General features: G+C 45.0%; 2 protein-coding genes across 2 annotated transcripts; both read right to left on the bottom strand.

Annotated features, from left to right (window-relative positions):
• Nucleotides 1–1,451: 1,451 nt before the first annotated feature.
• On the bottom strand, nt 1,452–6,448 carry LOC142897146 (E3 ubiquitin-protein ligase RNF126-like). The gene is made up of 9 exons (XM_076039244.1): nt 6,322–6,448; nt 5,035–5,093; nt 4,145–4,205; nt 3,579–3,814; nt 3,400–3,468; nt 3,245–3,314; nt 2,982–3,075; nt 2,658–2,773; nt 1,452–2,557 (listed from the first exon to the last, which is right to left on the bottom strand). Exons 1-9 carry the CDS (start codon nt 6,394–6,396, stop codon nt 2,378–2,380), a joined length of 960 nt encoding a protein of 319 aa, XP_075895359.1. The 5' UTR covers nt 6,397–6,448; the 3' UTR covers nt 1,452–2,377.
• An 8,064-nt stretch (nt 6,449–14,512) lies between these two features.
• On the bottom strand, nt 14,513–19,707 carry fstl3 (follistatin-like 3 (secreted glycoprotein)). The gene is made up of 5 exons (XM_076039369.1): nt 19,240–19,707; nt 18,690–18,875; nt 16,909–17,124; nt 16,375–16,602; nt 14,513–15,756 (listed from the first exon to the last, which is right to left on the bottom strand). Exons 1-5 carry the CDS (start codon nt 19,307–19,309, stop codon nt 15,704–15,706), a joined length of 753 nt encoding a protein of 250 aa, XP_075895484.1. The 5' UTR covers nt 19,310–19,707; the 3' UTR covers nt 14,513–15,703.
• Nucleotides 19,708–26,029: the final 6,322 nt, after the last annotated feature.

Raw genomic sequence — 26,029 nt, 5'->3', positions numbered from 1 at the left:
GAAAGTCACATCAGTGGAGCAAATTAGCAATAAGTAAGCAAGGAGATAATGTTTTATTGTTTTACCTCAAAGGTCTGGGATTTTATGTCTAGCTTTAACCTCGAGGTTACTGGGGCATAACAAAGACAGAACATATGAGTAACATTTCCGAGTATGTCTATCTGATGAGAAATAATCACTTTATTTAAGCACTGTTGTTGTTTTTTTTTCCACTTTAATTTCCAAGACGAAGCTGGAGAGCACAACTGGAATTTGCAGGTTAAAAAAAACATCAACTATTACAATTCCAGTGAAACGCATGCAAGTCAAATTCTCACATGAAGATTTGAAAGACAGACAAATAAGTAGTATTCCTGACTGCCAATTGTCAGGGTATATTTTTTTTTAAAACTGAGATTTTGATCTAGTCCAATCAAAATTCTATTTAACACTACTATAAATACAAGACTGAGTAAAAGTCAAACAACCTACAGTAAAACACAAGAGAAAGTGTGTCTCACACATCGTGTAACGCTTTTAAGTATGAGGTATTATAATTTCTTACAAAATTGCTCATATTGTTTTTTTATTCACCTCAAATTCTGTGTTGCAGCAGAAAAAAAAACTTACCATCTACATGGTCACAGCTGAAAGCTTGTCATTAAAAAAGCGAAGCAATAATTGTTCCTACATAAATGAACTCATTCTTGGAAGCCAACCATAAAGTAACAATACATTACGAATTAGCGCCAGTAAATATCACATTGTGAAGTCAAATTCCAAGAGTGTTCATTAGTCTTTTGGTAACACATGAGTTCCGTTTGCAACAATAATCCCTACAGATGAAAGCCCTCTCAAGCAAGACCCCACAGAAAAGAGTGACAATGTAAAAGGAAATCCACCCCTTTGGCTGAAAGAATAAAAGGAAGTCGAACATTGAACATATTATTGGCTTATTGAAAACATTTAACAGGCAAGAACAAAGTGGAAAGATTTAAGATGAATTCTGTCGGTTATCTGCATTCAGGCAACTTTGAAAGTATGAAATAAATCTAAAAGGCACATTATACATTGAAATTGCTTGTTGCAGAGTTGCCTGAAGACCTTATTGTTCCTTGTGTGAAAACCCAACCTGCCATTCTAAGCAGGAATGGTTAATTCTGGGAAGCGGAAAACGCCTCAGAACCGACTTACTGGCCAAAACCAAACACTCATTACATTTGTTTTTAAGAGATTGTGGTCTATATTTTAATTGTAGCTTCTTTGCTGTTATTATACATGATGCAAACTCACCACATCTGCAGGAAGAGAAAGCTTGTTTCGCTGCAGTGGTGGTGAACAATGGCAATATAAAAAAAAAAATACACTTGTTCAGTTACTGTCAAGCTAAACATAATTTCTTAATGCAAGTCCAGATTTTGATGACTTCCTGTGAAGAGATGTAAATATAGTAAACACAGACACGATGGAAATACTCTGTGTGGAGTTCTGAGTGGTAGCACTTCATCATCTTTATTTCCATAAAATGCAAATCAGGAGATTTTCAACTGGCAACTTTGGAAAACATTTAATTTACTTTTAAGTTAAAATACACAAATGCGTTGAGATGTTAAACATGATCCACATTGTAGTCTTTCAGATAAAATGAAAAGAAAATGCCTATGGTTTTAACTGAGTAATAATTACCACAATATTATTAAAACAGCACAAAATAACTGCATTTGATGCATCATCTCAAGTGCAAACAACAGTTGTCGTGTGTTGTCAGATAGTCGAGGTACAAGTGGATCTTGGCAATAACCTAATTAGAAGAACATGTCTTTTTTTTTGTCTCGTCAAGCTAAGGAAATCAATAGAAATATCCAATCGAACCATGAAGAAACTCAAGTGCACACCTAAAACAGTGCACAGCAGTGCACTTTGGGCCATTCTATCCGTGAGATATGAATGCTACTTAAAAAAAAAGAGAGCTAACTGTACATTTCTGTTTGCTTCACTGGCAATAGTGGATCGTTTGAAGTCTGGAGATTTAAAAGAGCGCCGTCTGTCTTGGGGCGTCTCAGGGTATTTTTTTCTACCTTTGGACTCCTTTTGTGTTGTCTTCCTGCAGGAGTTGTTCCAGGGAGGTCAGGCCTCTTGAAGTTTCCATGCTCTTCCACGCCCTCCCAGTCAGAAGCTGCACCCCAGGCCTCCACCGCTTCCTCGGTTTAAATTCCTGATGAAGGTGGGTGGGAGCGACAGGACGGGCAGAAACACACGGACATCACGTATCACTTACTGCTGAGTCACTCTCGGCACTCGGCCCTTCACCCAGCGGCAGGTCGAGACTGGAGGTGACCACTCGGGGAGTACTGAGGCGTGGGCGCTATGTAACAGCCCGTCGCGCATTAAAAGGTCTCTATGAGTTATCAGTAGAGTTCTCATTGCTGGTTGAACTTGACGACTGGGGGGTGGAGGAGGAGGACGAGGAGGAGGACGAGGAAGAGGACGAGGTAAAGTTCATCCCTGAAAGTTCTGGAGGGTTCGTGGCTGTGTTCTGTCCGCTCAAGCTTTTTCTGCACACGGGACAAGTGTCATGCTGAGAAAATAGAAAAAGAAGAAAATGCCGATGTTAAAGCATCGTTTCTGGCTGTCCATGGCTGCAGATTTGAGAATGTGAGAAGGCTGTTTTGTGGTACCTGTTCCAGCCAGGGTACTATGCAATCGTTGTGGAACATGTGATTGCAAGGGAGCTGCCTCACAGTTTCCCCAACACTATAATCTTCTTTACACACTGGGCATTCAAGTCCAGAAGCTGAAATACATGGTAAGGCAGAGACACGGTTCTATACATACAGCAGTGATAAGGATTATATTTAAAAGTTCCTCATTTCGATATCATAATGCTCATCACTGTGTTTTCAAAAACACTAAACCAAAACATTTTTCAAAAATGTTAAAATTATAGTTTAATTACTTTTCAAATGTATCAGTTACACCAGTGGCAATAACCTTTGACCTACCAACATGCTCTTCTGTAATTTGAACTGTCGGAAGACTTTTAATTTTCTCTCTATCTGCAGGTGGGGGTCCCGTGTTCTCAAATTGGTTTAATAACTACAGGAAAGAAAAAAAGAAGAAGAAAAAGAAATTGTCATTAAGACGTTCAGACATTTCTGAGAAGTCAGGACCACATTTACTATACCGTAAAATAAAAAAAGATAAACAAAAATGTTTTATTCAAGCATTAGTCTGTTTAAAACAGTGAACATGTTCTCAAAAATACCTGAGTTATAATTGCATCTAGTCCATTAGCACCCCAGGCATAATCCATAGGATTTGAATGAAGAACACCCCTTTAAATGATTACATTAGTACAGTTAGGAAACACAGAGCAGCTTTTGTTGAAAATAACGCGTTTGCTGAGTTCCAGATACTCACCACGGTCCAACGCCAATGTTTGGCATTGCAGTAGGCGCAATTATTCCATTCACCAGTTGCTGAATAATTCTGAAGAACAAAAGGAAACGTGTAGTTATGAGGCAGGTGTAGCGGCAGAAGGCCTATTTTTCAGGTTTTATAAAGTGTGCTGTATAATTTTCTTAAGTCAGAGTGCTGACCCCTCTAGAGTGGGAACTCCCTCATGCCTCCCCGCTTGTCGCCTCGAGACGTGACGACTTCTTGGTTGCCTGGCACTATATCGTTGCCGTGATGCATTTTCCCTTTCCCGTCTGTTTTCAGCTTCACGGTTGTCCTCTGGACCCATTCCAGCTCCGAAGTCAAAGCGGTCATCAAACACCCCCAGAGCAAACTGCCCGTAGCCGGAGGGGAATGTGAAAAAGTGCTGGTCCGGAGTCTGAGGAGTTAAAAAAGAGAACCACACAAATTGAATAACATTGATATTGATAATAACAATACAGGAGACATGGGATTTTGATTAAGACATTCACATTTCATCCGACTGGAAAAAAACATGGATATGGCGGGTTATGTATCATCAGCATTTACAGTTATTACATAATAAATGTGTGCTTATATGATATACATTCAAATATATTATTATTACAGAATTGGGCTTTGGGCTTAGACTACTTCCTATTAGTCTATCACACGCTGGTCGTGGAAACTACTCATTCTTTGCCATCATGCTGTGAGAAGCAGTGAGTGAAGTGAAAAGTGCAGAAACCTCAAACTGTGGCAGGTTCTGGGGCCCGCTGGTGATGGTCGACGTGGAGCCATTGTCAGCACTAAACCATGGACAAACAGTGAACACAGTTAAGTATATAATGTGATGAAGTTCAGCGATTCTTGGCTTCCATAATTCCCAACCGCCACTACACCAACTCCTGTTCCTATTCTTAACACAAGCCCGGAATTTGGCTCCGCGGTGATTAATATCAGCACAAACAAACAAACAAAATGCAATTGAAGACTTGTCAACATGTATGTGGGTGTTTTTACAATGTCGGCTTTGTTGGCCTTGAAAACTGCTTTCAGTCTGAAACCTGCAGTAGTGTTAGCGCATGTGCAGGAAGTTTGTTCTGTTTTTTTTTTTTTTTTATCAACAACTGATAAACAGGAGGTCAAAGCAAAAATAGTGCTAGATTCATGTATTGCCTGCAGGTCTATGTTGGTGTTTCTTGATGGATGTACATTAACGATCTTTAATATTCACTCGCAAATCTTTTTTGTCCACACATCTACACTCGTCAACCTACATGTTAGGCCGAATGCAACATGGTTTTAAAATACCATTGGTGTGTATGCAAGTTTATTTTGATCGAAGGCCTGATCGAAGAAAACCTGTTTTCACAAACACCCACATACACACATGAAGCGAACGGCGTCTTAGTGTGAGAAGGTGCTGCGTTCTCTAAATTTAAGACAGAAAAAGCACAGAAGGTGGCGCTACTTACTTGTAAAGCTACTGCTGTCAAACAGACAAGCATCACATTTCTGTTCTATACTGCGACTATTGTAGCCTGATAACCAATATAAGTGTTTGCAATTATCAGTAAACAATAAAATTCACAGATAAAATAATTTAATAATGACATATGTTTCAAGTCTACGCACCTTCGCTCATCCAACAGTTCCTCAATAAATCCCGAATCACATCTAGGACACGTGTACTCCTGTAAGTAAGGAAAAACACAGCATATTGGAATGAGCTCTAAAACACAAAATTCATTTCAGACGCAAATCCATCCACATTATTTATTGTTTACCAAACACGTATGAAAGCTTGCACCTCTTGGAGAGTTGTGATAAATGAAATCTAGACGTATGAAAAACTTTATTGCCAAATGGTTTGGTGAAAAAACACTTGATTGCTGATTGGAGGACGCTTACACAGTGAACAGACCAAAGAATTCCCCTTTGTGAGGGAACACATTTCGTAGTTTCCCGAACTACTCAGTCAACTCAGTCAAGCAACGTTTGGCTGAGTTTGTTTACACCTTCTATGTAGTGGTCATATGAACAAGTGTAGCGTTTCAATTGCTATCATTTTTCTAACCGAGTTGGATCTTAAAGTACAACAATGAATAATGAATGTTGAGCTTTAATTTATGCACGGGGCACTGTAAAGGCGAACAGTTGTCTAGCTGTATGAGGATCTTATTCTTCCACGGACCATTGTAGTAAGCAATAGAAACATTCTGTCGGTCGTTTACACTGTGAAAGGCGCATGTACAGCGCGACGACAGATCATTCTAGCCAGGAACAGACATGCCACTGCCTCACTGTATGGCAGACCAAGAGGAGGAGGCCGTGGCTTTGCTGCCAAAAGACATATACAAAAGAAGAAAGAAAAAAAAAACCCACAAGACCAACAGACAACATCTTAACCCCATCAACGGCGACTCGTTTCTTTATAAAAAATATATATATATATATATATATATATATATATATATATATATATATATATATATATAGCGAGTTCATCATTATCAGAGCAGGGGGTGAGGGTGGGGGGTTACACTGTAAGATTTGACGTTGTTATCAGCCAATAAAGCTGTCAGTTGCGTCAGTGTGCTTCGTAACCAAACGACATACGTAGAAAGATTCCGGTACACTTGGCAAGGAAAAAACAGCGCGAAAACAGCACGGTTGGATGTGTAACGCCTAACAGGTCCCGTGTGTCCAACGGCGCTGAACTCTTTTATAAATAACGAGCTAACCATCACTGGCTAGTACTAGCAAAATAGGCTGGGTGCCGTAACAAGGCAGCTAATACTGCTAGCATGCTAAGTAACGGCCCGGCCACTGCAACGATTTTTACGGAGGAGAGCAGCGTCGTTGGCTTTTTTCACAACATTCCGAAAGTCTCAGTGTTTACTTTCTGTCTAATTTACTTACGGGAAGCCGAGGACTAATCTCTACTGAGCATCTGTGACAGAAGAACCGGCTGGGCCATGGAGGAGCTTCAGCCATCTTTAGCCACTAAAAACTAGCGAGGGGGGGAAAGACTACGGGTGCCTCTAAAGGTCAATATGCCCCTTTTCACTGGTTACGCGACGATTGTAATAACGGTACCACTTGTTAGTGCCGACATTAAAACGTATTTCACTGTAAGTGTTTTACACAGTTCACTCTGACCAATACTGTTGAAACAATTAGGCCATTTTAATCAAATTATCGCAATTACTTTCACAGAACGTTCTAGTTTGACATTGTATTTAATATTGTAGCATAATGTTGAATAAATGTATTTGGTAAACACAAATTAATAGAAACTACTTTTGAAAACAAAGGTCAATCTTACATTTGGTGTGCTCTTGGCACATAAATGGTACTAAATGCCACTAAATTAGCAGTGTGTCTTATCAGCTACAACCACACGGTGGTGCTTTTGTGTCTCAACTGTTTCCGTGTTGCTATCAGGAAGGGTTTCAGGATAGAGTACACTATTAGGAAGTTTCTTTAGCAGCTCTCGAAGCCCTCAGGAAGTCTGTATGTTTAAAACGCTGGTTTGTTGTGGTATTTGTGTGTTCTGAAATGATTGATGTCATGAACTAAGAAATGGAGGACTATTAATGCAGAGTTTTAATACGAAAATGCATATATCACTATATATAGACTGATATAGACTGTCGCCAACCAAACTCATTTCATATACATGCTGGCTCTACCTTCATCCCTCAATAGCAGAGAATGCTATTTAGCCTCCTGATTTAGTGACATATTTCAACAAATTCATATCCAACAAAATAAACAGAATTAAACTTGCAGTTCACATGAGAAAAACTTCAGCTCTTTTCACAAGAATGTGCTCAAGATCTTGGCAGCGCTGATATGGCAGTAAACACCTCATCTTGCATGGTTGCATAAACAGTGAAGGACAGAAATTTTGTTTTCAGTTCTTTCCTTATTTTGGCAAACATTTCCCGAAAGCCCTTGTTACACAATTGTGTTTCATTTGATTGCCGTAGCTGCAGATTGATGGCTATTAATATGTCATAGAAGTCTGGGGTGTCTCACTTTGCTTGGCAGCACAGTTCAGTAGGAGTTCCCACCCGGCTGCCTGTCAGCCAATCACATCTCTCAAGCTGGCTGGCCTGATTTTTATTTACAAATGTTCACAGTTGTGGCCTTGAGATGATAGAACCTGGACACATTCTCAAGAAATTCACATTCTGTTGGACTAAAATTTCGCAGCAATCTTGTGAAAGTCTGAAACAACTTGTGTGTGGTAATCTAACCTGTAGAATATGAGTATATGCTTTTATTGTCATAATAACCCAATTATAGTAGAAAAAAGTAGTCATAAAAAGTAGCCTACATCACAATTTCTGTATGTTAAACAGTACATATATCTGGCTCTATATTAAATTAGAATCTGGGGGATGTTTCTGCATGCAAATTCCAACATGAAACATTCACTACAACTACGTCTGCTTTGGTTCCATTCTCACTGACATTGACCATCATATTTTAGTTTTTTTTTCTTCGTAATAACACTGAACTTGAACTCGTGTCCCCTGTTGTCGGTCAGCAGTGTGTCTGATCCGGCCATGTGGGAGCAGGAGAGACACAGCTGTCCCATGGCCTGAGATTAGGGAGCGTCTGATAGAGCCGAGGTTTGCTATGTCTGCCCGGTTGAGGTAAGCCATTGTCTCTCCTCGCGCCCAGTGCGTCACCGCCATCCCAGTCGAATGCTCAACGTAGCAATGCTATCTGGGGAGTGTGTGACTTGGGGTCTGGGTCAGACACAAGCACTGTCACAACTCTCCCACTCCCTAACCTGGCTTTGGAGAATGGAAAACAAGAAAACATGTTGCGGTGGTAAACCACATGGCTTTTGAGGAGGTCAACCTCTATTTGTTAACATTTTGCTTGAAAGACTGTCAGTAGACAAGAAAAAAAAAGGCCGTACATGCATGTACTATATGCACAAGTATTTTTTATTTTTTTTTAATTATTTTCTTCCTTTCATTTCTTACTTTATTTGTACACCGAGCCCTATATAGTGTATCAGCAGGCAGACATGCTGCGGGGGACACTGCTGCTTTTGTCACTCAAAAGAGTTTTTCCAGACACCCGAGTCGGGATTCCCCCACAGCGTCCCTGCGGGCCCCCTGCATCAGCTCACAGACAGGCACACACACACACACACACACACACACACACACACACACACACACACACACACACACACACACACAACGATAGAGACACACACTCAGCAATAACAGCCGCCTGCTGAAACTTCCTGGGCCTCTTAGTCATGCGTCACTTGTTTTCAGTCCCACCCGCCGAAGACTCTGTCTCCCCCCAGACAGACACTGTCTGAGGCCGGGTGTCACAAGAGCTGTGCATCAGACACAGGCACATGTGCACCGTTAGATCCGTGGGGCAACAGCGCAAAGGATGCAAAGGCCAACGTCGACAAAAACACACCAGCGCACGCTGTACGAATTGCAGGTGGCGGCCCCCACCACCACCTCGGATGTACTCCTTCCCTCTTACACTTCACTGCAAAACACGTCACCAATGCAGCTAACCAAATAAAAACTGTTGCAAGAGGAGCACGCTGTCTGCGTACAATTTGCCGATTACGTTAAACGGCTTTTGTAGTGGTGGAGTGTTTACGGTGTCTTCCGGCAGAAGTTTCAGCAGTTTGGCTCCGGCTCCTCTAATGAGTCATTTCTCCGAGTGTATTAAGGAGCGTGCTTGAAAAATGGGCCAGTAGGAAGCTGTTTAGACATCTGTTTGGATAAACATGATCATGTCAAAGAGTCTAATACACATATATCTGTATGCACATGGCAGAGCACTGCATGTCACTACCATGTTCTGCCTTGCCCCAACTGCCTGTCTTTAAACACACACACATACGTACATTTGTACATATATGCACGTATATACAGTATATACACAACAAAACTGTGAGATCAGAATGCATAGATTGTCAGATGGTTGAGCTGTGCTACCAGCAGGGGGCAGCTATTTTTTCAAAGCCAACCTCAGCTTTTGTGCGCATGCAAAGGGACCACAAAATGTGATTTATCACACAATCTTTCTTCGTTAGTCTGACACAAATTGAAGTTTCAAAAGGCAACAGGTAAAGGTCACTGCAGCCTTGGTTAGTTGCCTGGCCTCTGCTGCGGGTGTGGGGGTGGGGGTGGATCTATTCTATTCTGGCTGGCAAATCATTTTTAGTACCTCACTGTAAGTTCAGTGTAGTGGAAAAAGCTGTCCTCAGTGACATTGTAGGTAGGACTCTGTCAAACACATCAGGATGCAGTAGATTGAAATATTATTTGATATTTCTTTGGCTCATGCTTGATCTTTTTCCAAGGGACTAAATAGCATTTCAAGATAGACGGTTGTTTGTTCTGGCTAGCGGTTCCTCCCACCTCATCTCTGCCAAGACAGCATAGCGGATACAAGTGTGAATATCTGTGTTGAAGCGGTTGAAGTTAGTTGAAGTAATATTTTCTCCCTGACTGAAGTTTTTTTTTTTTTTAACACTGCGTTGGTATCGTTTGTATCCAAACGCCTCACACAAGCGATGAGTCTCCTCGTCTCACCCCGTCCAGCACAGCGACGTGCCGGGACTGATCATCGTCCTGTTTACATGCTGTGCTGCTGTCTAGTCTGTCTGGGAATAAATAGCATATGCAGTGTGAATGCACGTGAGATGCACTGACCTACTTATGCAAGCCTTCCCACCACCCTCACAAAACAAAGAAAAAATAGATTCTACTTGCAGCCTTATTTCTCACAGAGGCTACTGTTGTGTAGAGGTGTTGTTAATGAGTGGGAAAGTCCAATAAATTCCACGCTGAGGCTGCTTTCCCACTCTCATATTTGTCAAATTTCGATGGCGCTCAGCAGCTTGTGGCGGCAGTTTCCATGATAACAAACCAACTTTTCCTTCTAAAGTCAGTTTTGGCGGCGTATCGAGCCAAGGCTTGCAGGGGAGGGCGGGGGAAAGTTATTTGTGTCTGGTCTCTTTGCATGAGCCACCTGCAACGTTGATAGGAAATTATGGCCATGGTCTGGTGACTCTCCAAGCCTCAGACTGTGCAATTGGACTCCATTTGAGTCAAATTGGAGTCTAAGTGTTGCCCAATTATCACACTTTGGACTTTTTTTTCAGCATTGCGGTTTGATTTTTCAACAATTACGATCACTCAATGACCTTATCGCTGTCAAGATACAATTCTTGCCCCAGACAAACTCTGTAAAAGCTCCTCGGGGTCTCAGACAGTCAATGTTTATGGCATAACAAAGTGGTATTATCTTTGATGAAATGTCTTTTTTCTGTGTTGTGTGCTTGTTTTATATGACAATACATCCATTTGTCGAAACAGATTACGCTGTTTTCCCTGCATTTTGTCCCTCTTTTTTTTTCATGAGCAGACCACACACGCAGCCAGGAGAGGAACCGCCTCAGTGGTCAAAACAAGGAAGTGCAACATTTTACCAAAGAATAATTGGCAACAATTAGCATTTGCACAACTTCCTGCCAATTTGTTGTTGGTGTTCTGCTCCCAACCAAATCATTTCCAAACACGTTTGAGGTAAGGAGTAAAAACATAACAAAAAACAAACAGGCCCTCGTATTCTGTCCGTCGCCTATCCAACATTTCCATTTCAAAGCTCTGACAGAATACAAAGATGATTTATGCTGGGAATTGAGGTTCAACACTGGCTTTCAAATATTAACCAAACTGTTTTTTTCCCCTTTGAACTTCACGGCATTCATGTCGCTTGACTCTTTCTGTATCCGTCCGTGCTGGTATTGCCTAAAAATATCCAGCTCCGCCTCAGTAATTGCATAATGCATTTATGATAAACCCATTCAACATAATGTGTGTGTCTGTGTGAGTGTGTGTGGGCTCTTTCGTCCCCCACAAGCAATTATGTGTCAAAGTCAAATGTCAGTCAGGAGGAAGAGGCTTTACCACGGAATTGGAAACTACGTCTGAGGAAGATGTACTGCCATGGAGTGACGAGTGTGATATTTATTAGTTTCAGCTGTGCGACTCAGCTGTTTACAATCCAGCGGCGCAATCGAGCGCCTGGGTGGTCCGCAAAACACTCCGCAGTGGCATCACAACATCATTCCGGGTCAGCTGCCGGCTTACTGGAAGACGCAAGGCCGCAATTTCTTCATGCCGGAAATTGGCGCAGTGCGGATATTGTTGAGAAAGACGCTGCAGCGTGACGCATCTAACGGACGTCAAGCAACTCGGCCAGATGCGACGTGATGTGAAAGTGCTGTGAAGAGGAACTTGCAGAAACACACACACACACACACACAGCCAGGCCGACCTCTCAGTGGTCCACGGGGAGCCCGAAACCAGGGTGAAATATGACAAAGTGGTCTGAGGATTCCTGAGGTCGCGTGCTGGATGCAATTAGAATGAAACGGCTCACAGGTCAGCGTGGTTGGGATATGCGAATCTGGAATGAATCTACTAGAGAGTCATTTCACTGACTTGTGAGTCACTATTCCTTGTCTTTTATAACTCAATCAACGGCTTGTAGTGACCAGAAAACACATCACTATTGTATACGGCTATTCCAAGAACGTTTTTTTTTTTCTAAATATATAACACTGTAGTGGCCACTCACTAGTGGAGATAGGTAGGGCATGTGGTTTCGAATTCACAGACATCTGATGTTTGTTATTGTCGTAGCAAGACTACGTTACCCATGTTCCTTAGCGGTGTTGGGGGGCGGGGTGTGTGATTTAAAAGGGTGTGTTGGCATGTCATTTTGAATTGTTGAGCGCGAAATAAAAAAGAGACTGTTTTCCTCTGAGCATTAACACAGCCTCCCGCCGCTTTTGTTCTCGCACTCCTACAACACTATAAATAGCCATTAGCTTGATATGAAATATTATGCTAATGGCTGCATCGGCCCTTTGTCTGCTATTAAGCTGAGTTGCGAACGAACAAATCACACAATTTCTCACAGTAGCCCTGCCCCGCTCACAACATAAACAAATTTACTCCACAACTCACGTTGGTGGAGTTCGTGCACGCATATGGCTTGTTGACTGACTCGGTGAGCAAGATTCTCTTTTGGAGAGTGATTCACATAAACTTGAGTCAGTAAAAAGAAATAGAATCTGTAAGGAAAAGAATGTGTACACTATGGCTGACTGACTCAGTGAGCCCCATTCTGTTTGGTAAGTGACTCATATAAACTAACAGTAAAAACAATTGCATTTTCCATCTTTTGGGTTGTTAGCAGCAACATTACCACCTCACGTCCCCCAGTCTCAGCCGGAGGTGCCGGCGGATGCGGTGATGACCCTGGAAGAAGGCATCAGGCCATTTGGACTCGGAACGATGACGGCAAATGGAACTTTTAATGTCCGCCTGCTCGGCTTCGTCTGGAGTTAAAACTTCCCAAATACGTGCCGTCACCAAGTGCCTCTCACTTTATATTTCACCGCGGCACCGCAGCCCTTTCAGCAGACGGACCCCAAAGTGCGGCTTCAGTTTTTTGTGGCTGTTCACTGCAAATTCCTGCGGGGTGGCCGTTTTTTTAAAACAATACTGCTTTTTTAGATAGGCCATTCAGACGGAGCTCTGCGGACAAGCCCACACTGGCAGAACTATGCGGTTAATTGGTCTCCCAAAATCTCATTGTTCACCAAAAGATTATGCAGTTTATATTGAATATCTGGAAGACATTTAATACAACCAACGCGGCTTTGGGGTTCTCCATCGGGCGTGCTGAGGTCGCGTTTCGGTGACTGATGCTGTCAGAATGTGACCAACACGCTTGTGTGGCCAAGACCTCTTTTGCCAACTCGAGTCCAGCTTTTATATTCACCACAGGATTCAAGCGTTTTTTTTTTACTTTTTGGGCACGGCAACAGCTTCCCCCTGCCTGTTGTTATTTGCCCCGCTCAATCTAACAAAACATCTAATTCCATTCCCAGCGCAATAAAAGGGTACTTGGACAGGAGAATAAACATCTCCATAAAGTCGAACCAGATGCTGGCGCATGGCGGCAGGTCGGGTTCCGTGTAGGAGACAGAGGAGCAGGAGGAAAACAAAAGGGGGCGATGCAAAGTGAGTCAGTGGCCTGGGACACTATGCAACACTCGGGAACATTTACTCCTCCGTCTCCAAATTGGGAGGAAGGGCAGGTTGGGGTGGGGGTGGAGGGACGGTATCCCTGAGGCCTGGTTTTGATTCTCCTTCGCCTCTCACACGAGACCTGTCAAAGAGGCGTCTGGGCTGCCGCACGCACAGGAGAGGATGTCTGACTGCCGCACGCATGAGCGCACGGCGGGGAGCTGACCTACCGCCGTACGAGGGCGGAGTGTGGGCGGGGAGGCTGCGCAGCTTCCACCAGGGCCCAGGCATGATCTCACCGGGGCCTAAACCTTCGAAATCAGCCACAGGTTTACAGGAAGACAAACAAAGGCCTGATTAGCCAGAAATTTCTGAGCCTAAACACGGCAATCAAAGCAGGTTCTGACCTGCTGAGGCCCATTTGGGAGGAAATGTCGTTGTGACACAGGTGGCAGTTTTTATTTAGACGAGCGTCCACGCTTGCACTCCAGCCACTAGTGTCTTCCATCACTGCTGTTGTCTGGCCTACAATTGGGTCGCCGGTCGCTGCTTTTGTTGTTTTTGTTATTTTGCCTAAAAGACTAACTTTATGACAAAAAAATGGACCCAAAAACACCAACACACAGCCAGAAGTTACAAAATGTGAAAAATGGAGAACATTAAATTTGGTGCTCAGCAAGGGGGAATTGAGAGAAGAATTATCTGAAGGCAAACAGCAGCAGCTGCTTCTATTTACAAGACAGGGGGAACTTTTCCCTTTTCTGCTTTTTCCAAAGAATTCTGCACATCTCACAATGGCTTATTCTCATCAAAGCCGGATGTATCTAGAATGCGTCATACTCGCATCACTTTGTTTGGCCTCCCCGGCAGTTAAACCCATATGATTCTGTTTGGATTTAAGAAAGCTTGTAGTGTAAGCGTAGCTTTTATTTACATCGTGAAATGTGAGTGCCGACCACGGAGAGTCAGAAAGTCGTAAAGCAAGAAAGAATGATGAAACATAGTGACACATGTTAAACTTTATGTTGTTTCAGAATGGCGGTACAAAAATACAAAAATATGTTGATGTGGCCATCATTAAAACTTCACAGTAAGTACAGTGGTAGGTACACGAGACACTTATTTACAGGAGCTGTTGTTAAAATATCCCAAAAGGCACAGAAAAAAGAACTACAGGAAGCTGTTCAGACACCTGCTGTGCACAGTTCAAATTGCTTTTTCTGATTAATTTCATTTTGTTAAAAAAAAAAATCCATGGTTGGATGAGGCTAAATTACATTTGCCCGACCAGTATTTGAAGGAAAAACAATCAAATGCGCAACTAAGCGAGAGGGTAAACTAGCAGGACCTACAAAAATGCAATCGGAAAACAAAAGAGTGGCTCTGGCCAGAGGAGGTACTGTGGAGGGCTTGGGCTTTTGGAACCGCAGTCATGTGAGACTGCAGCAAACACAACCCCAAACCTTCGCTGTGGCGATCAACCAGGAGTCTGAATCCAGATCTCGTAAACACGCGGGGAGGAAAGAGTGAGGCTGCAACGGGTTGTTTAGGCTGACTCCTCCGCCGCCAGATGACAAGCAGCGCGACTGTTGTCGTCGTCCCGCTCTTGTTTTGCGGTGAGTTTGGATCACGCTGGCAGGCGCCGGGCGGGTATCAGCCTCCCCAAAAACAAATCAGCGCCGCTAATGAGGCGCAGCAACGGCTCATTAGGGGGAAAACTGTTTGTTTGTGGGGGAGATGGAAGAAACTTTAAGGAAAAAAACAACACAAAAAAAAACCCAGACTAAATTGTAAAACGCCAATGCCAGTGGCTGCCACTGTACAAACACAATACACACAATAAACAACAAAAGGACACAATAAATACATTTGTTGTATCAGCTTTCCGGGTAATATATATTTATATATATATATATATGGATTGGTAGCTAAGATGAAGACATAAATAAAGTTTGATACCTTCTCCAATAAATAGTGGCATTCTATTTACACTATGCACACATCTCCCAAAGAGCTCGTGAGATATTGCTGTGTCGAGGCAGCCGGTCACCCCCGTACCGTGTTCGGTGGAGGTGGGGAGTGATTGTCAAAAAAAACAACAAAATAAAAATCAAACAACACACACACACACACGAACACACACAAAAAAAGAGAGGTCATCGTGGGAAGCTAGCTGGTGCGACGCTCGGCGATGTTTAGACCGCGTTTTCCTCACTGCCTTCAAAGTTGTGAGAGTTCCGAGGAGGGTCTGCGGGGACAGAGAGAGAGGGAGAGCGAGACTGTCAATCCAAGTATCGCCAATGCCAATGCGATACCACTCCTTTTTTCATTAAGGTGATTAGCAATTAGCAATTTGTTGATTTAGCAATCATCAAATGCTAAATTGCTAAATCTGAATGATTTTGAGTTGAAGTTTAAGTGTTTTGAGATTTGTTTCCTTCTGCAGTTCATTAATTAGTCAAAACCAAAGATATATATGTATATATGGGGAAATATTATATTATAGGGAAATTGTCCAAATTGAATTGTCCACACCATTAAATGATATAAGATTTGCATCTTTAGAGCAGAAGTCTTTATAAAGAGCTGGTTGGCTGACCTACCTTCAGTTTTTTTCTACTTTGAATTATTGCCACAATCTTTTCATAGGATGCGGTAAAACAAACATTTAATTCCAACCTAATGGGCAACTCTGTGGTAACTTAAACATGGTGATCAGTAATATACAAATGCAATATCTACATACAAGTCTAAAGTGTAGATCTCTTTACACTAATAACGAATGAGACCGATTCCAACATCGGTATTGATGTTATCGATAAGTGGCTCGACATGCCCGCCGCTAGCGGCTGGTCCCGTCACTTACTGTTGCAGTGGCCGTAGTGGCGCACGCCGATAGAGCGGCCCAGGAAGCAGGTGGCGCGGCGGAGGTGGCAGGCGCTGGGGTAGGTGACGTTGTCGTTGCCGCAGATGGCCTGCTCTGACATCATGGGGATGGGGCACGGCGCCGTGCGGCACATGACGCAGTGGGCGCTGTTGGTCTGGTCGGTGACGCAGGTGTGCGTGCCGGGACACACCACGTTGGAGCAGGACTCTGCCATGGAGAAAGAACAGGGTGGGGGAGGGGGTTTAGCATGAGCGACCCAGGTTTAGCTGAAATTAGCCCTGATGCTAAAATAGACTTCTTGCATCAATTCCACATTGGGGAAATTTGCATGATTACAGCAACGCTGTAGGGCAAAAAGAAGGAAAATTCTATTGATTAAAAAGAAATAAAACAAAAGAAAGGAAAAACAAGATATTTACATCTGATGGACAGTTGGATTGTTTACACGTCATATCGACATAATATTGACATATAAATAAGCGTTTTATTGTTATTCTAACATGGCAGACTTACTCTTGCACTCGCCCTGGTACATGACCTCCAGGTCCGGGTGGCCCATGCAGCGGGCCAGCAGCAGGGTGCACTCGTCCTTGTACGTCTGGCCGTCGCTGCCGCACACGGCGTGCTTGCGGGTGATGTGGGAGCAGTCCGGCGAGCACACGCACTGCGGCCGCCCTGTCTTCATCCTGCACACCTTCCCCGGGTTGCACTTCACTCCCTCGCAAGTCTCTGCAGTGGGGAGGAAAAAACAAAAAGCACAATTGCAGTTGTAGTAACAGACGCCGTAGCGACGATACAGGTAGACGACGTAGCTGCAATTCACGCCTTGCACAATGTTGACAGTAATCACAGGTGTTTATTGACCGTCACACACCGTGGCGGCGTCTCACCCCCGGGAGATGGGGGGGGGGGGGGGGGGGGGGGCGGAGCGGGGGGAGACTGATTGAGCGGCTGTTTTCACAACACACCTGTGTGCGTGTGCGGCTGCACACAGTCTGATGGAGGGATTCTCGGGGGCTCAGATGTCTGCCGGAGACAGACGCGGCTCATCTGACAGCCCATAATGTCAAAGCGGTGGGAGGGGAGGGGAAGTAACCTGACGCGGCGCTGAGGTCAACCTTGGCCCGCCGCGCACATGTCCCGGCCTGCGACGACGTCTGATCCGCGACAGCAGCAGCCGAGATCAGAGGAGTCTCCCAACAATGAGGAACTCATTTCTTATTTCCTGCTTCTCTCCTGCTTTGCAATATCCTGTTCTGCACCCCCCCCCCCCATCCCCCGTCCCCCCGCCAACCTCTCCCTCCCTTTTTGGTCGATTTCCATCTTTCGCTTTGGCTCTGGCTGCAGCCTGCATTCCCCCCCCCCCCCTCCCCGTCTGCCAGCGACAAGGGAATGAATGTCTGCCTGCAAAAAAACCAAAAAAAAACGCCTTCCTGATTATGTAGGTGTCTCAGCTTTGACGCGACAAGCCCACGGAATTCCAAACGCTCGAGACACTGCCGCGCATTATGAGTCCCAGACATGGGAGCATGTGGCCGGCATTCACTCCAGCCTGGTGGAATGCATCTAGCTCATGGGAGCAAAAAAAAGAGGGGGGGGGGGGAATGAAAGAATAGCAGCCGCCTCCTTATTATTAATTAGCCCTGGAGAAATGTGCATTGGTTGGGTTTCTGTTCTGCAGCAAAACTGTCTCTCAATCCCTCTCAGGCTTTTATACAAATTCAAGCTGCGGTTTCCTTAAACCGCACGCCAGGGAAATGTGCGAAGCTGCAAATCCTACCTCGGCTTGATATTTAACCGCGGAACAATGTGTTAAAAAATTCATGCTTCTCTGGCCCACGCCGGCTTTTTCTGCTCGTAAAACTCGGAGGGATCAGATAGGCGCGTGAACCTGGGTGAACCTCTCCTGGCAGGCGGCTGGCGGGAGTTATGCGGAACGCTGCTCCTCCATCCACGTCTGCGTTTGGTTAGCAAAGTGCAGCGGGAGCTGGCCGGGTGAAATATCCTGATTCAATTAAATAACTCTCAGTCACTTGGACAGTGGAGCTCTTTCACGTCACCCTTGACCCTTAAATTCTCCTCATAAATGAAGCAATAAGAAAACTGCCTTTACTGCTGGCACTTAAATCTAACGGACGGCAGACGGTTTGCAGCATTTATTCACTAAATTGCTCAAAGTGGACTCCTGGATGTCGGTTTGAATCAGGTAAGAGTCGGGGTGGGGGAGGGGGGGGCGTGTTGAGTGACTGGACTTGGAGGGCTTCAGTTAGCGGTTTAACGGTGTGTTTGTTTACCTTTGCAGGGTTTGCAGGAGACGATGCCCAGGAAGCCCAGCAGGCTGACCTCATTCATGGGCAGGCTGGTGTTGGACCAGGCTGTGTCCAGACGGCCTCCGCCGCAGCACTCCTCCCTGGTCACCTCTCTCATCAGCACCATGTCGCACCTCTGCTCCGGACCCTGCTGCAGCCAGCACATCCCGGCTGGGGACGACAGCACAAGCACAGCTCAGCACAGCACAGCTCAGCACAGCACGGCACGGCACGGCACGGCACGGCACAGCTCAGCACAGCACAGCACGCAGCAAAATTTCATCAGTCTGTCTGGCAGTCAAGTCTGGCAATGTGGATTGTATGAGGTCAGAGTGTCTGGACAGTAAAAAGGCAGCAGGTCTGAATCTGAAGAGTCTCTTATAATAAATCAATAAATGCACAGATCCCGACTGCTCGATTTCCATAAGCTGCCGTACAAGTAGAAAAATATGACCTGTGAAGGAGGAAACAATTCCATTCATTCCCTCTGCTAGAGTCCTACTCTTTAAAATAGAAAATGGAAAAGTCCACTCACCGCTGGTGGGATTCCTGCCGACCTGAAGCAAAGTGATAATCACTCCGAAAAGACAGGCGTGGAGGCTCATGGTTGTCCCTCGGTGGGTTTTTCCCCTCAAAAGCTTCTCTGCGCGAGTATCAACCAGAGGCGGCTGATGTCCCCCTCCAGTAGGAGAAAAAAAAAAAAAAAAAAAAAAACCGTCCCTCTCTCTGTGTGTGGGTCTACGTCTGGAGGTAGCTCCCTCTTATGTGAATGAATGTGTTGTGAATAAGTGATGTTGTTCCCCCTCTGTATAAATATTTAGCCCAGATGGAATTATGCTGCTGGGATGGGCGATCGTCTCAGCCAGTCATGAGCCAGGCAGGCAGGGCAGGACACAGTTTGACTCTGACTCAATTTCCACAGCCGGGAAATGATCCATGCCCTCCAGCGCCAGACGCCGGGCACTTATATGACCCCCACAAAACATTTTTCGCACCACATTAGACTCCCCGGGGCGGATGAGGTGCTGGACAAAGACACAAAGCTGCTGTTAGATTGGTCTTTTTTTCATAATGTTATACTATTTCTCATGACCTCATTGGATGACCCTACAAGCACTTTTATCAGTTGTTATTAATTTTTAATAAATATGAATTGCCTTGTCTGTGTGTATTGTTTGTGGCCCATATTCTCCTCAAATAACTAAAATCTTTCTCTAATCTATGAAAGATGACACTTCTTCTCTCTCGCTTCTTTCCTTGCCTCAGCCGTGCTCAGAGCACTCTTGAGGAGTGACACATTGCAGGGCTGACCCTTAATTGCACTTCCTCCGAGTGTAACCCAACACCTGGCGAAGACGGAGAGGACCCCCAGTCTGCCTTTTGTTGACTGTCTGGGTTCATCAACGGCCTCGCGCCGATTACGCCTGCGGTTGGGAAGCGTGGGAGCGGAGGCGGTCTGCCCTTGAGCAACGCGTCGGCCCCAACAAACACGAGGTGAAAAAAAATAGTGGGAGCTTATCGGGATACACTGGCGTCGGGCCCCTCTGCCTCCCCCTCCAGTTTATGATCAAACAGAGACAGCCGCAGGGAGCGAGACTGCAAACAACAGAGCGCCCGTGGGAGGACGCAAAAAAAAGAAAAGAAAGAAAAGAAAACCGAGTGCGTTTGCAACAGGCTTCCAGACGGAGGCACACGTGTTCCACCACCTTAAAAACATCTGCATCCCGTACTTGTTGACCTCTGACACATGAAGGAGAAAGACAGACGGGGAGAGAGAGAGAGAGAGAGAGAGAGAGAGAGAGAGAGAGAGAGAGAGAGTCCTGTCGTTCGCTCCTCAGCTTGGCCCTTTAGATCGCTCGTGGAGAAAATGGAGGTAGCACATGCTGCAAGTATCAGAGTGTCCGTGAGTGATGTTCCCTCCTCCAGCAGGCAGATATCCCAGGGGCACCCAGGAATGCCGCCCCGGCCCAGCGAGGGAGGGAGGGAGGGAGGGAGGTAGGGGAGCGAGCGAGCGAGCGAGCACTGGCTGTGGGTGGCCTGCCTGCCTGCCTGCCTGCCTGCCTCCTCGCGCGCTGGCTCTCCGCACATCCACTCAGCTCCTCATATGGTTTAGATCATCGCCGCCGCTGCTGCCGAGCCGTGCAAAATGAATGCAGCATGGCGAGGAGCCGGGCGCCCACTCACGTATGAGCCTCATTAGGGCCAGAAGCTCGCCGCTGTGTTTCTCCGTCTCCGAGACACGCTGTCGGCCTCTTTCAAGTGTTTCCCGACGCTCTGGGCCATTGGGGGCGGGGGGTATAGTTAGAGGTTGAGGCGGGAAGAGGTGGCGGAGTGTGCGGCCTGGTGAGCGGTAAAGGTAAAGGGAGCATTATGCCACTATTAATGGGAGACGCTGTACACACGCCTGGGAGGGAGGGAGTAAAGACAGGCACAAAACCTCACTGCCATCTAGTGGTGAGATGATGCACGCGTTCAAATCCACGATATTGGAAGTGCCACCAGATTTGCAAGATTTTTTTTCAGTGGCAGCACCAGAACTTGGAAACAGTGACGTCACTTCCTGTTCTTGGATTTGTTTGTTTTTTTTCCAACTGAGCTCCCATCTCTCTTGTATAGCTGCTGGGGTTGGTCGACCTTCTGGCCAGCTGTAAAAATGCGATGGTTGCAATATTACAAGTTATTATATATTTATATATTGACTGCATAGTTTAGTGATATTATCTGGCCAGGAACATATGAATTTCACGTTCAACTTAATTCAATGGTCCCATCAAATTTTACATCCTGGGCCTTTAAGTTTTTTTTTTTTTTTTTTTTTTTTTTCTTTCAGCAGTTTTTGTAGTTTTGTACTCTAAAAAGCATAGTGTTTTTGTTGTAGATTATGAATACTTACTTGAATTTCATGTTCAGTGACTTTATTATTATTATTATTATTATTATTATTGTTATTATTATTATTATTTTTTTTTAAAGATACAAGAAGATTGTGAAAAAAAAGTCGGTCCGTTTTATTTTAGTTGGTGTCACTTAATGATTGTTAACATCATCATCATCAGTATCAGTATTATTCTTGTCATTTTGCCGGCAAGTAACTACAGTGAAGTTTTAATATTTATTGTGACGAAGTGGAAGTTTAATGGAAGGAACCAGTGGAAACGACCAGATGAGGGCGCCCTTCGCCTCTCTTATTCTGAAATCCTTTTTCGATTGTAGACTGTCTCTTTTTTCCTTTTTTCACAACTTTCTGTTGTGTAATTATATCGTCATCAGTACGTCTTAGGATCACCACTGTCACACAATTTCTCGGGTTGCGGTGTTATTATTCTAACTTGTTCTAGTAGAAAATAAATTAATCATCGAAGAACACCTGTCAAATCTCCAGCCTTTTCTGTATCATTTATTTATTCATTTTTTAAAAGAAAGCAGTAAGTTTTGTTGTTTTTCTTCCAATCAAACTTTGGAAAAACCCACAAAAATAAAAAGTGAGTGTGAACCTTAATGTTTGGAATTACATGGCCCTCCTCAACTTACTGGACATGTATTTGTCACCAACAGGAGGGGGTTAACACAAGTCAAAGGTTGTGTACAGGTCTTCTTCATACACCCACATTTTAATTAACTCTGTAGCCTCTGAATCTACTCAACGCACTGCTTTTGCACTCCTCCCCTCCCCCGCGCCTTGACTTGACTCACGGTGTCAGCGTGCACGTCACCGGGCCAGCCGGGGCCTCGAGCTGCGGTGATTGCTCTCAGCGAGTCGGACCGGCTGAACTTGAGCTGCATCATCCATCCGCTCAATTTACTCCCGATGCGCGCTCGCCGCTGATCGAGCGCCGAGGGCACCGAGGGCAGGAAAAGTGGCGTTTCCTCCGCACACATCCCCTCCTCGCCTCCTTCCTGTGCCGCCGCGGTGCGAGGTCCCTCCAGCGGTTCTTTAATGGAGGGAGGTTGATGTCAGCGCACGGCCCCGCTCATGCAAACAGCCAACCTCTCCTCCCCTCCCACCGTGTGGCCTGGAGTCACCTTTTTTTTCCCGTCCTCCCTTCTCCCTCACCTCTCTCTCGTGGTGAGGGAGGGGGAGGCGGTCGTGACTGAAGGGGTCTCGCACCACCATCCCCCCCGGCGTCGGAGCAGCTGTCACTCAGCGCCGCCACTGGGCTGCACCGCTGGGTTGGACCAACCCCTGGCGTTCATCTCCTCCCAAACACTCCTGCACTCAGAAAGATTTTGTGAAAAAACTCTCTGCTTTTATCCACCTCCCTAAACGTATATGACAGGAAACATTATTGGCAGGGTAACTAAACAAAACAGTACATATAAAACAGTAATGTTTGCTTACAGTGTAAAGCGGACTGTGTGACGTGCCAACATCTCAATTGTTTTTTTTTTTTTAGTATTCTATGTTTGTGTGATTTATTGGTTTTACACTCTTTGCATAACGTTTTGCACCTTTTCATATTTTCTAATTGAAATTAATTTTTCAACTAACATATGCTGCAGAAAGTGATGAACCCCAACTGTCTCCTATTGTCTTATGTGCATATTTTTAATTTATTTTTCTGTTTGTCATGTTTATCATAATACCTTTCTAGAATTAAGCTAATGTTTATTAAAATGCTTCCTGATCCCAGTACCAACTGAGCAACATCTGCGTGGGATTACACAGCGACCACCTGGAGAGCCTGCTGATTCAGTTGACTTAAATAATGTAGAACGTGCATTCAATCATAATGCTATTGTACTGTGCTTGATAATCACTGCCGAGACAAGTCAGAGAGAGGGTTGGTCAGATGCCTTTTAAAGTCGTAAGGAGAGCCGAGTTCCATCGATGTGTGACTCATCTGTGAAATGCAGGCAGCCGGTCCAGTTGTTTCCTCCGGTCACTTCCTAGACAGCTGGGGCAGTGGTGACAGACACATGACCTCGCTGCAAAAGCACATGAAGTCACACCCAGTTATTCAAGGGAAATTAAAGTTCAGAATTGGGAATTTATCAATTAGATTTAAAAAACAAAACAAAAAAAAAACAAAGTATTTTGTCATCTGTCATCTGTTGCTTATTCACATCGCTGTTTGCATGAATGGTTTTAATGTGAAATATTCCCTCAAGTCTTGCAGATCCAACTTGAAAATCTCCCATCTGTAGCGTTTCCAGCCAGTCCTGGATGGTTGCTACTGCAACCGATGCTGCAGTGGTGATGCTGCAATATGAGCAACCTATCAGAACAGGACACTTCCTCATTAAAATAAAAAACAACAACAGACACTGAAGACTATTCAAGATTCCCAATTGGACTTCTCTGGACACCTCCTCCTCAATGAGAAGCCTCTTTTGTTACCAACTGGACGCCATTGGTTTAAAGAAACCTAATTGGCTTGTGACACGCATTTCAATCCGAGTTGCTAGGCTCAACCCCAACTGAATCATAAAGCAAATAAAAGACTAAAGTTAGACAAAGGTATTTGCATGCTTTTTTCAGGACTTGACTGACCTTTGTGGAAGTAATATTATTGCTGAAGACGGCAGAGACCAAAATCTTTTTCTTCCCACAACGTGCTGCTGACGTCAGTGGCAGGGGACCTCGCACCATCAGGTGTAAATGTATCCGCCATCCCTTCAGGAGGTCACAGGGAATAGCAGCATCACAAACAGGATGGTGCATTTTTGGAAGGTAATTCCAGTTGTGAATGTAGTCTCGCGCCGTCAGACCATGGGTGCGATCAGGATGTGAGTCACAGATCTAAAATGTGTATCTGTCTGTCAGTCAGTCAGTCCGCCTCTCCCCCGGTGGCTTTGCCCTCGTAGTTACTACCTTTTCTGGAGTGGAAATCATTGTGTTAATGGAGAGCATTTTCCAGGGTGAAAAAAAAAAAAAAAGGTGTCATCTGTTGTGAAAGGCTTACATCCATTAAGTGAATGAATTCTGTTCTGCAGAAAATCACCTCATCATATCTCGCAGCAGGCATGGAAGATATTTGCTTGTCCTTAAATTACATGCAAAACATTGCGGAACACTGAAGGAGAAGCTTTTTTTTTGTCAAAAGCACAATGTGCGGGTCTATTGCAACCTTGCAACCTTAGTACAAGTAGTAATTTGTAAATGTACAGTTCAGGATAGACTTTAAACTGTTCCATGCGTGTCACACCATCAGCTGTAAGCAGTCCTGAGCTCCGGCCTAAACTTGCATGTAACTGGCCAGCAGCAGCAGCTTGTCCTGTCCACTGACCATTACACCAATAACTAGCCACATGTACACAGAGCTGCACTGGTGAGAGCTTTTAAGAAAATTTTCAGATTTCCAAATTTAAACTCTCCTTCACCACCTTGACCGTCTAGAGGAGTGCAGTCCAGCTTAGGAAGATGAAATTTCCAGTTTAATGAACCTGCTGGCACTAGGTTTCCTTTAGACACCTCTAAGCGACATGCAGATTTGCTGCCAATTCATTTTCCTTTTCAACCTAAATTATTTCCTCCCCTTGGTCTTTTTTCCTGCCAGTTCATGATGCTAACCGACCAACTTTTTAAGCTAGCTCCGTGTGCCAACTTCTGTAGCGTTTGCAAAAAAAGCCGCTTTTGCCCTTCGCTCTACTCTAAACGGAGAAGATGCTGCGCCTTTGGCAACGTGCCAAAGTGAAGTGCTTTCGAGCGCTTTGTCATCATATCGCGTTGCTAAGGCGAGTTTTAATAGCGACGCCGCGCCTGAGCACCGTCCCGGCCGCCTGCCAGCACCTCGTGCCACCGACGCGAGAAATGGGTCACTTTTATTCACATGCGATTGACTTTTATTGACCTTAAGGATGTAAATTTTCACCCTCTGGCAGAGTGGCTCGGGGTAAACAGGCCTCGGCGCTCACCGCACACAAATCATATCGTTAAAAGTTTGCCCACGTGCCAGCTGCCCAAATAAAGCGCAGGTGGCCGGGAAGCGCTGCAGGGCCACGTTCATATCGGGCTGGTTGAAAAAAGAAAAATCAACAACCTGCCCCCTCTTCCTCTTCCTCCTCTCGCCGGGATATGTCCCTTTAAGAACTCTCGACTGCACGAGAGCCCGCGCTCACGCCGGAGGCAGTCGCCATGGCAACACATGACTGAAGCTGGTTGCTTCTGTCATGTTGTCGTGGAAGGTGCCAGATAAAACTAAACAGTGCGGGTGGGGTGGTGGTGGTGGGGGGCGGGGGGGTTGAAGGAGGGAAAAAGTTTTGATGCCTTATGTCAGCAGCCGGCCACCATGTGACGGCTTCCAGGCCGTGTGACCGAGGCGAATCAGTCGGAGATGGAAAGAGGCGGCGTGCACGTGTGGAAGCGAGAGCAGACTGACGCTACA

The sequence above is a fragment of the Nelusetta ayraudi genome, unplaced genomic scaffold, assembly GCF_046127955.1.
Source record: "Nelusetta ayraudi isolate G7.1 ecotype Tasmania unplaced genomic scaffold, CSIRO-AGI_Nayr_v1 ptg000059l, whole genome shotgun sequence".
Taxonomy (NCBI): domain Eukaryota; kingdom Metazoa; phylum Chordata; class Actinopteri; order Tetraodontiformes; family Monacanthidae; genus Nelusetta; species Nelusetta ayraudi.
The sequence above is the reverse complement of the archived record's forward strand: the minus strand, read 5'-3'. Positions and strand labels throughout refer to the sequence as shown.

Excerpts from the sequence above, each read along its gene's own strand:
- fstl3 (XM_076039369.1), bottom strand. The coding sequence starts at position 19,309 with ATGAGCCTCCACGCCTGTCTTTTCGGAGTGATTATCACTTTGCTTCAG. Across the intron at positions 16,603-16,908 it reads GTACCAGGGCGAGTGCAAGA|AGTCCTGCTCCAACGTGGTG; the intron begins GTAAGTCTGCCA and ends TCTCCATGGCAG. Across the intron at positions 15,757-16,374 it reads CCACTACGGCCACTGCAACA|ACCCTCCTCGGAACTCTCAC; the intron begins GTAAGTGACGGG and ends CTGTCCCCGCAG.
- LOC142897146 (XM_076039244.1), bottom strand. The coding sequence starts at position 6,396 with ATGGCTGAAGCTCCTCCATGGCCCAGCCGGTTCTTCTGTCACAGATGC. Across the intron at positions 5,094-6,321 it reads AGATTAGTCCTCGGCTTCCC|GAGTACACGTGTCCTAGATG; the intron begins GTAAGTAAATTA and ends CCTTACTTACAG. Across the intron at positions 2,558-2,657 it reads TAGTACCCTGGCTGGAACAG|CATGACACTTGTCCCGTGTG; the intron begins GTACCACAAAAC and ends CTATTTTCTCAG.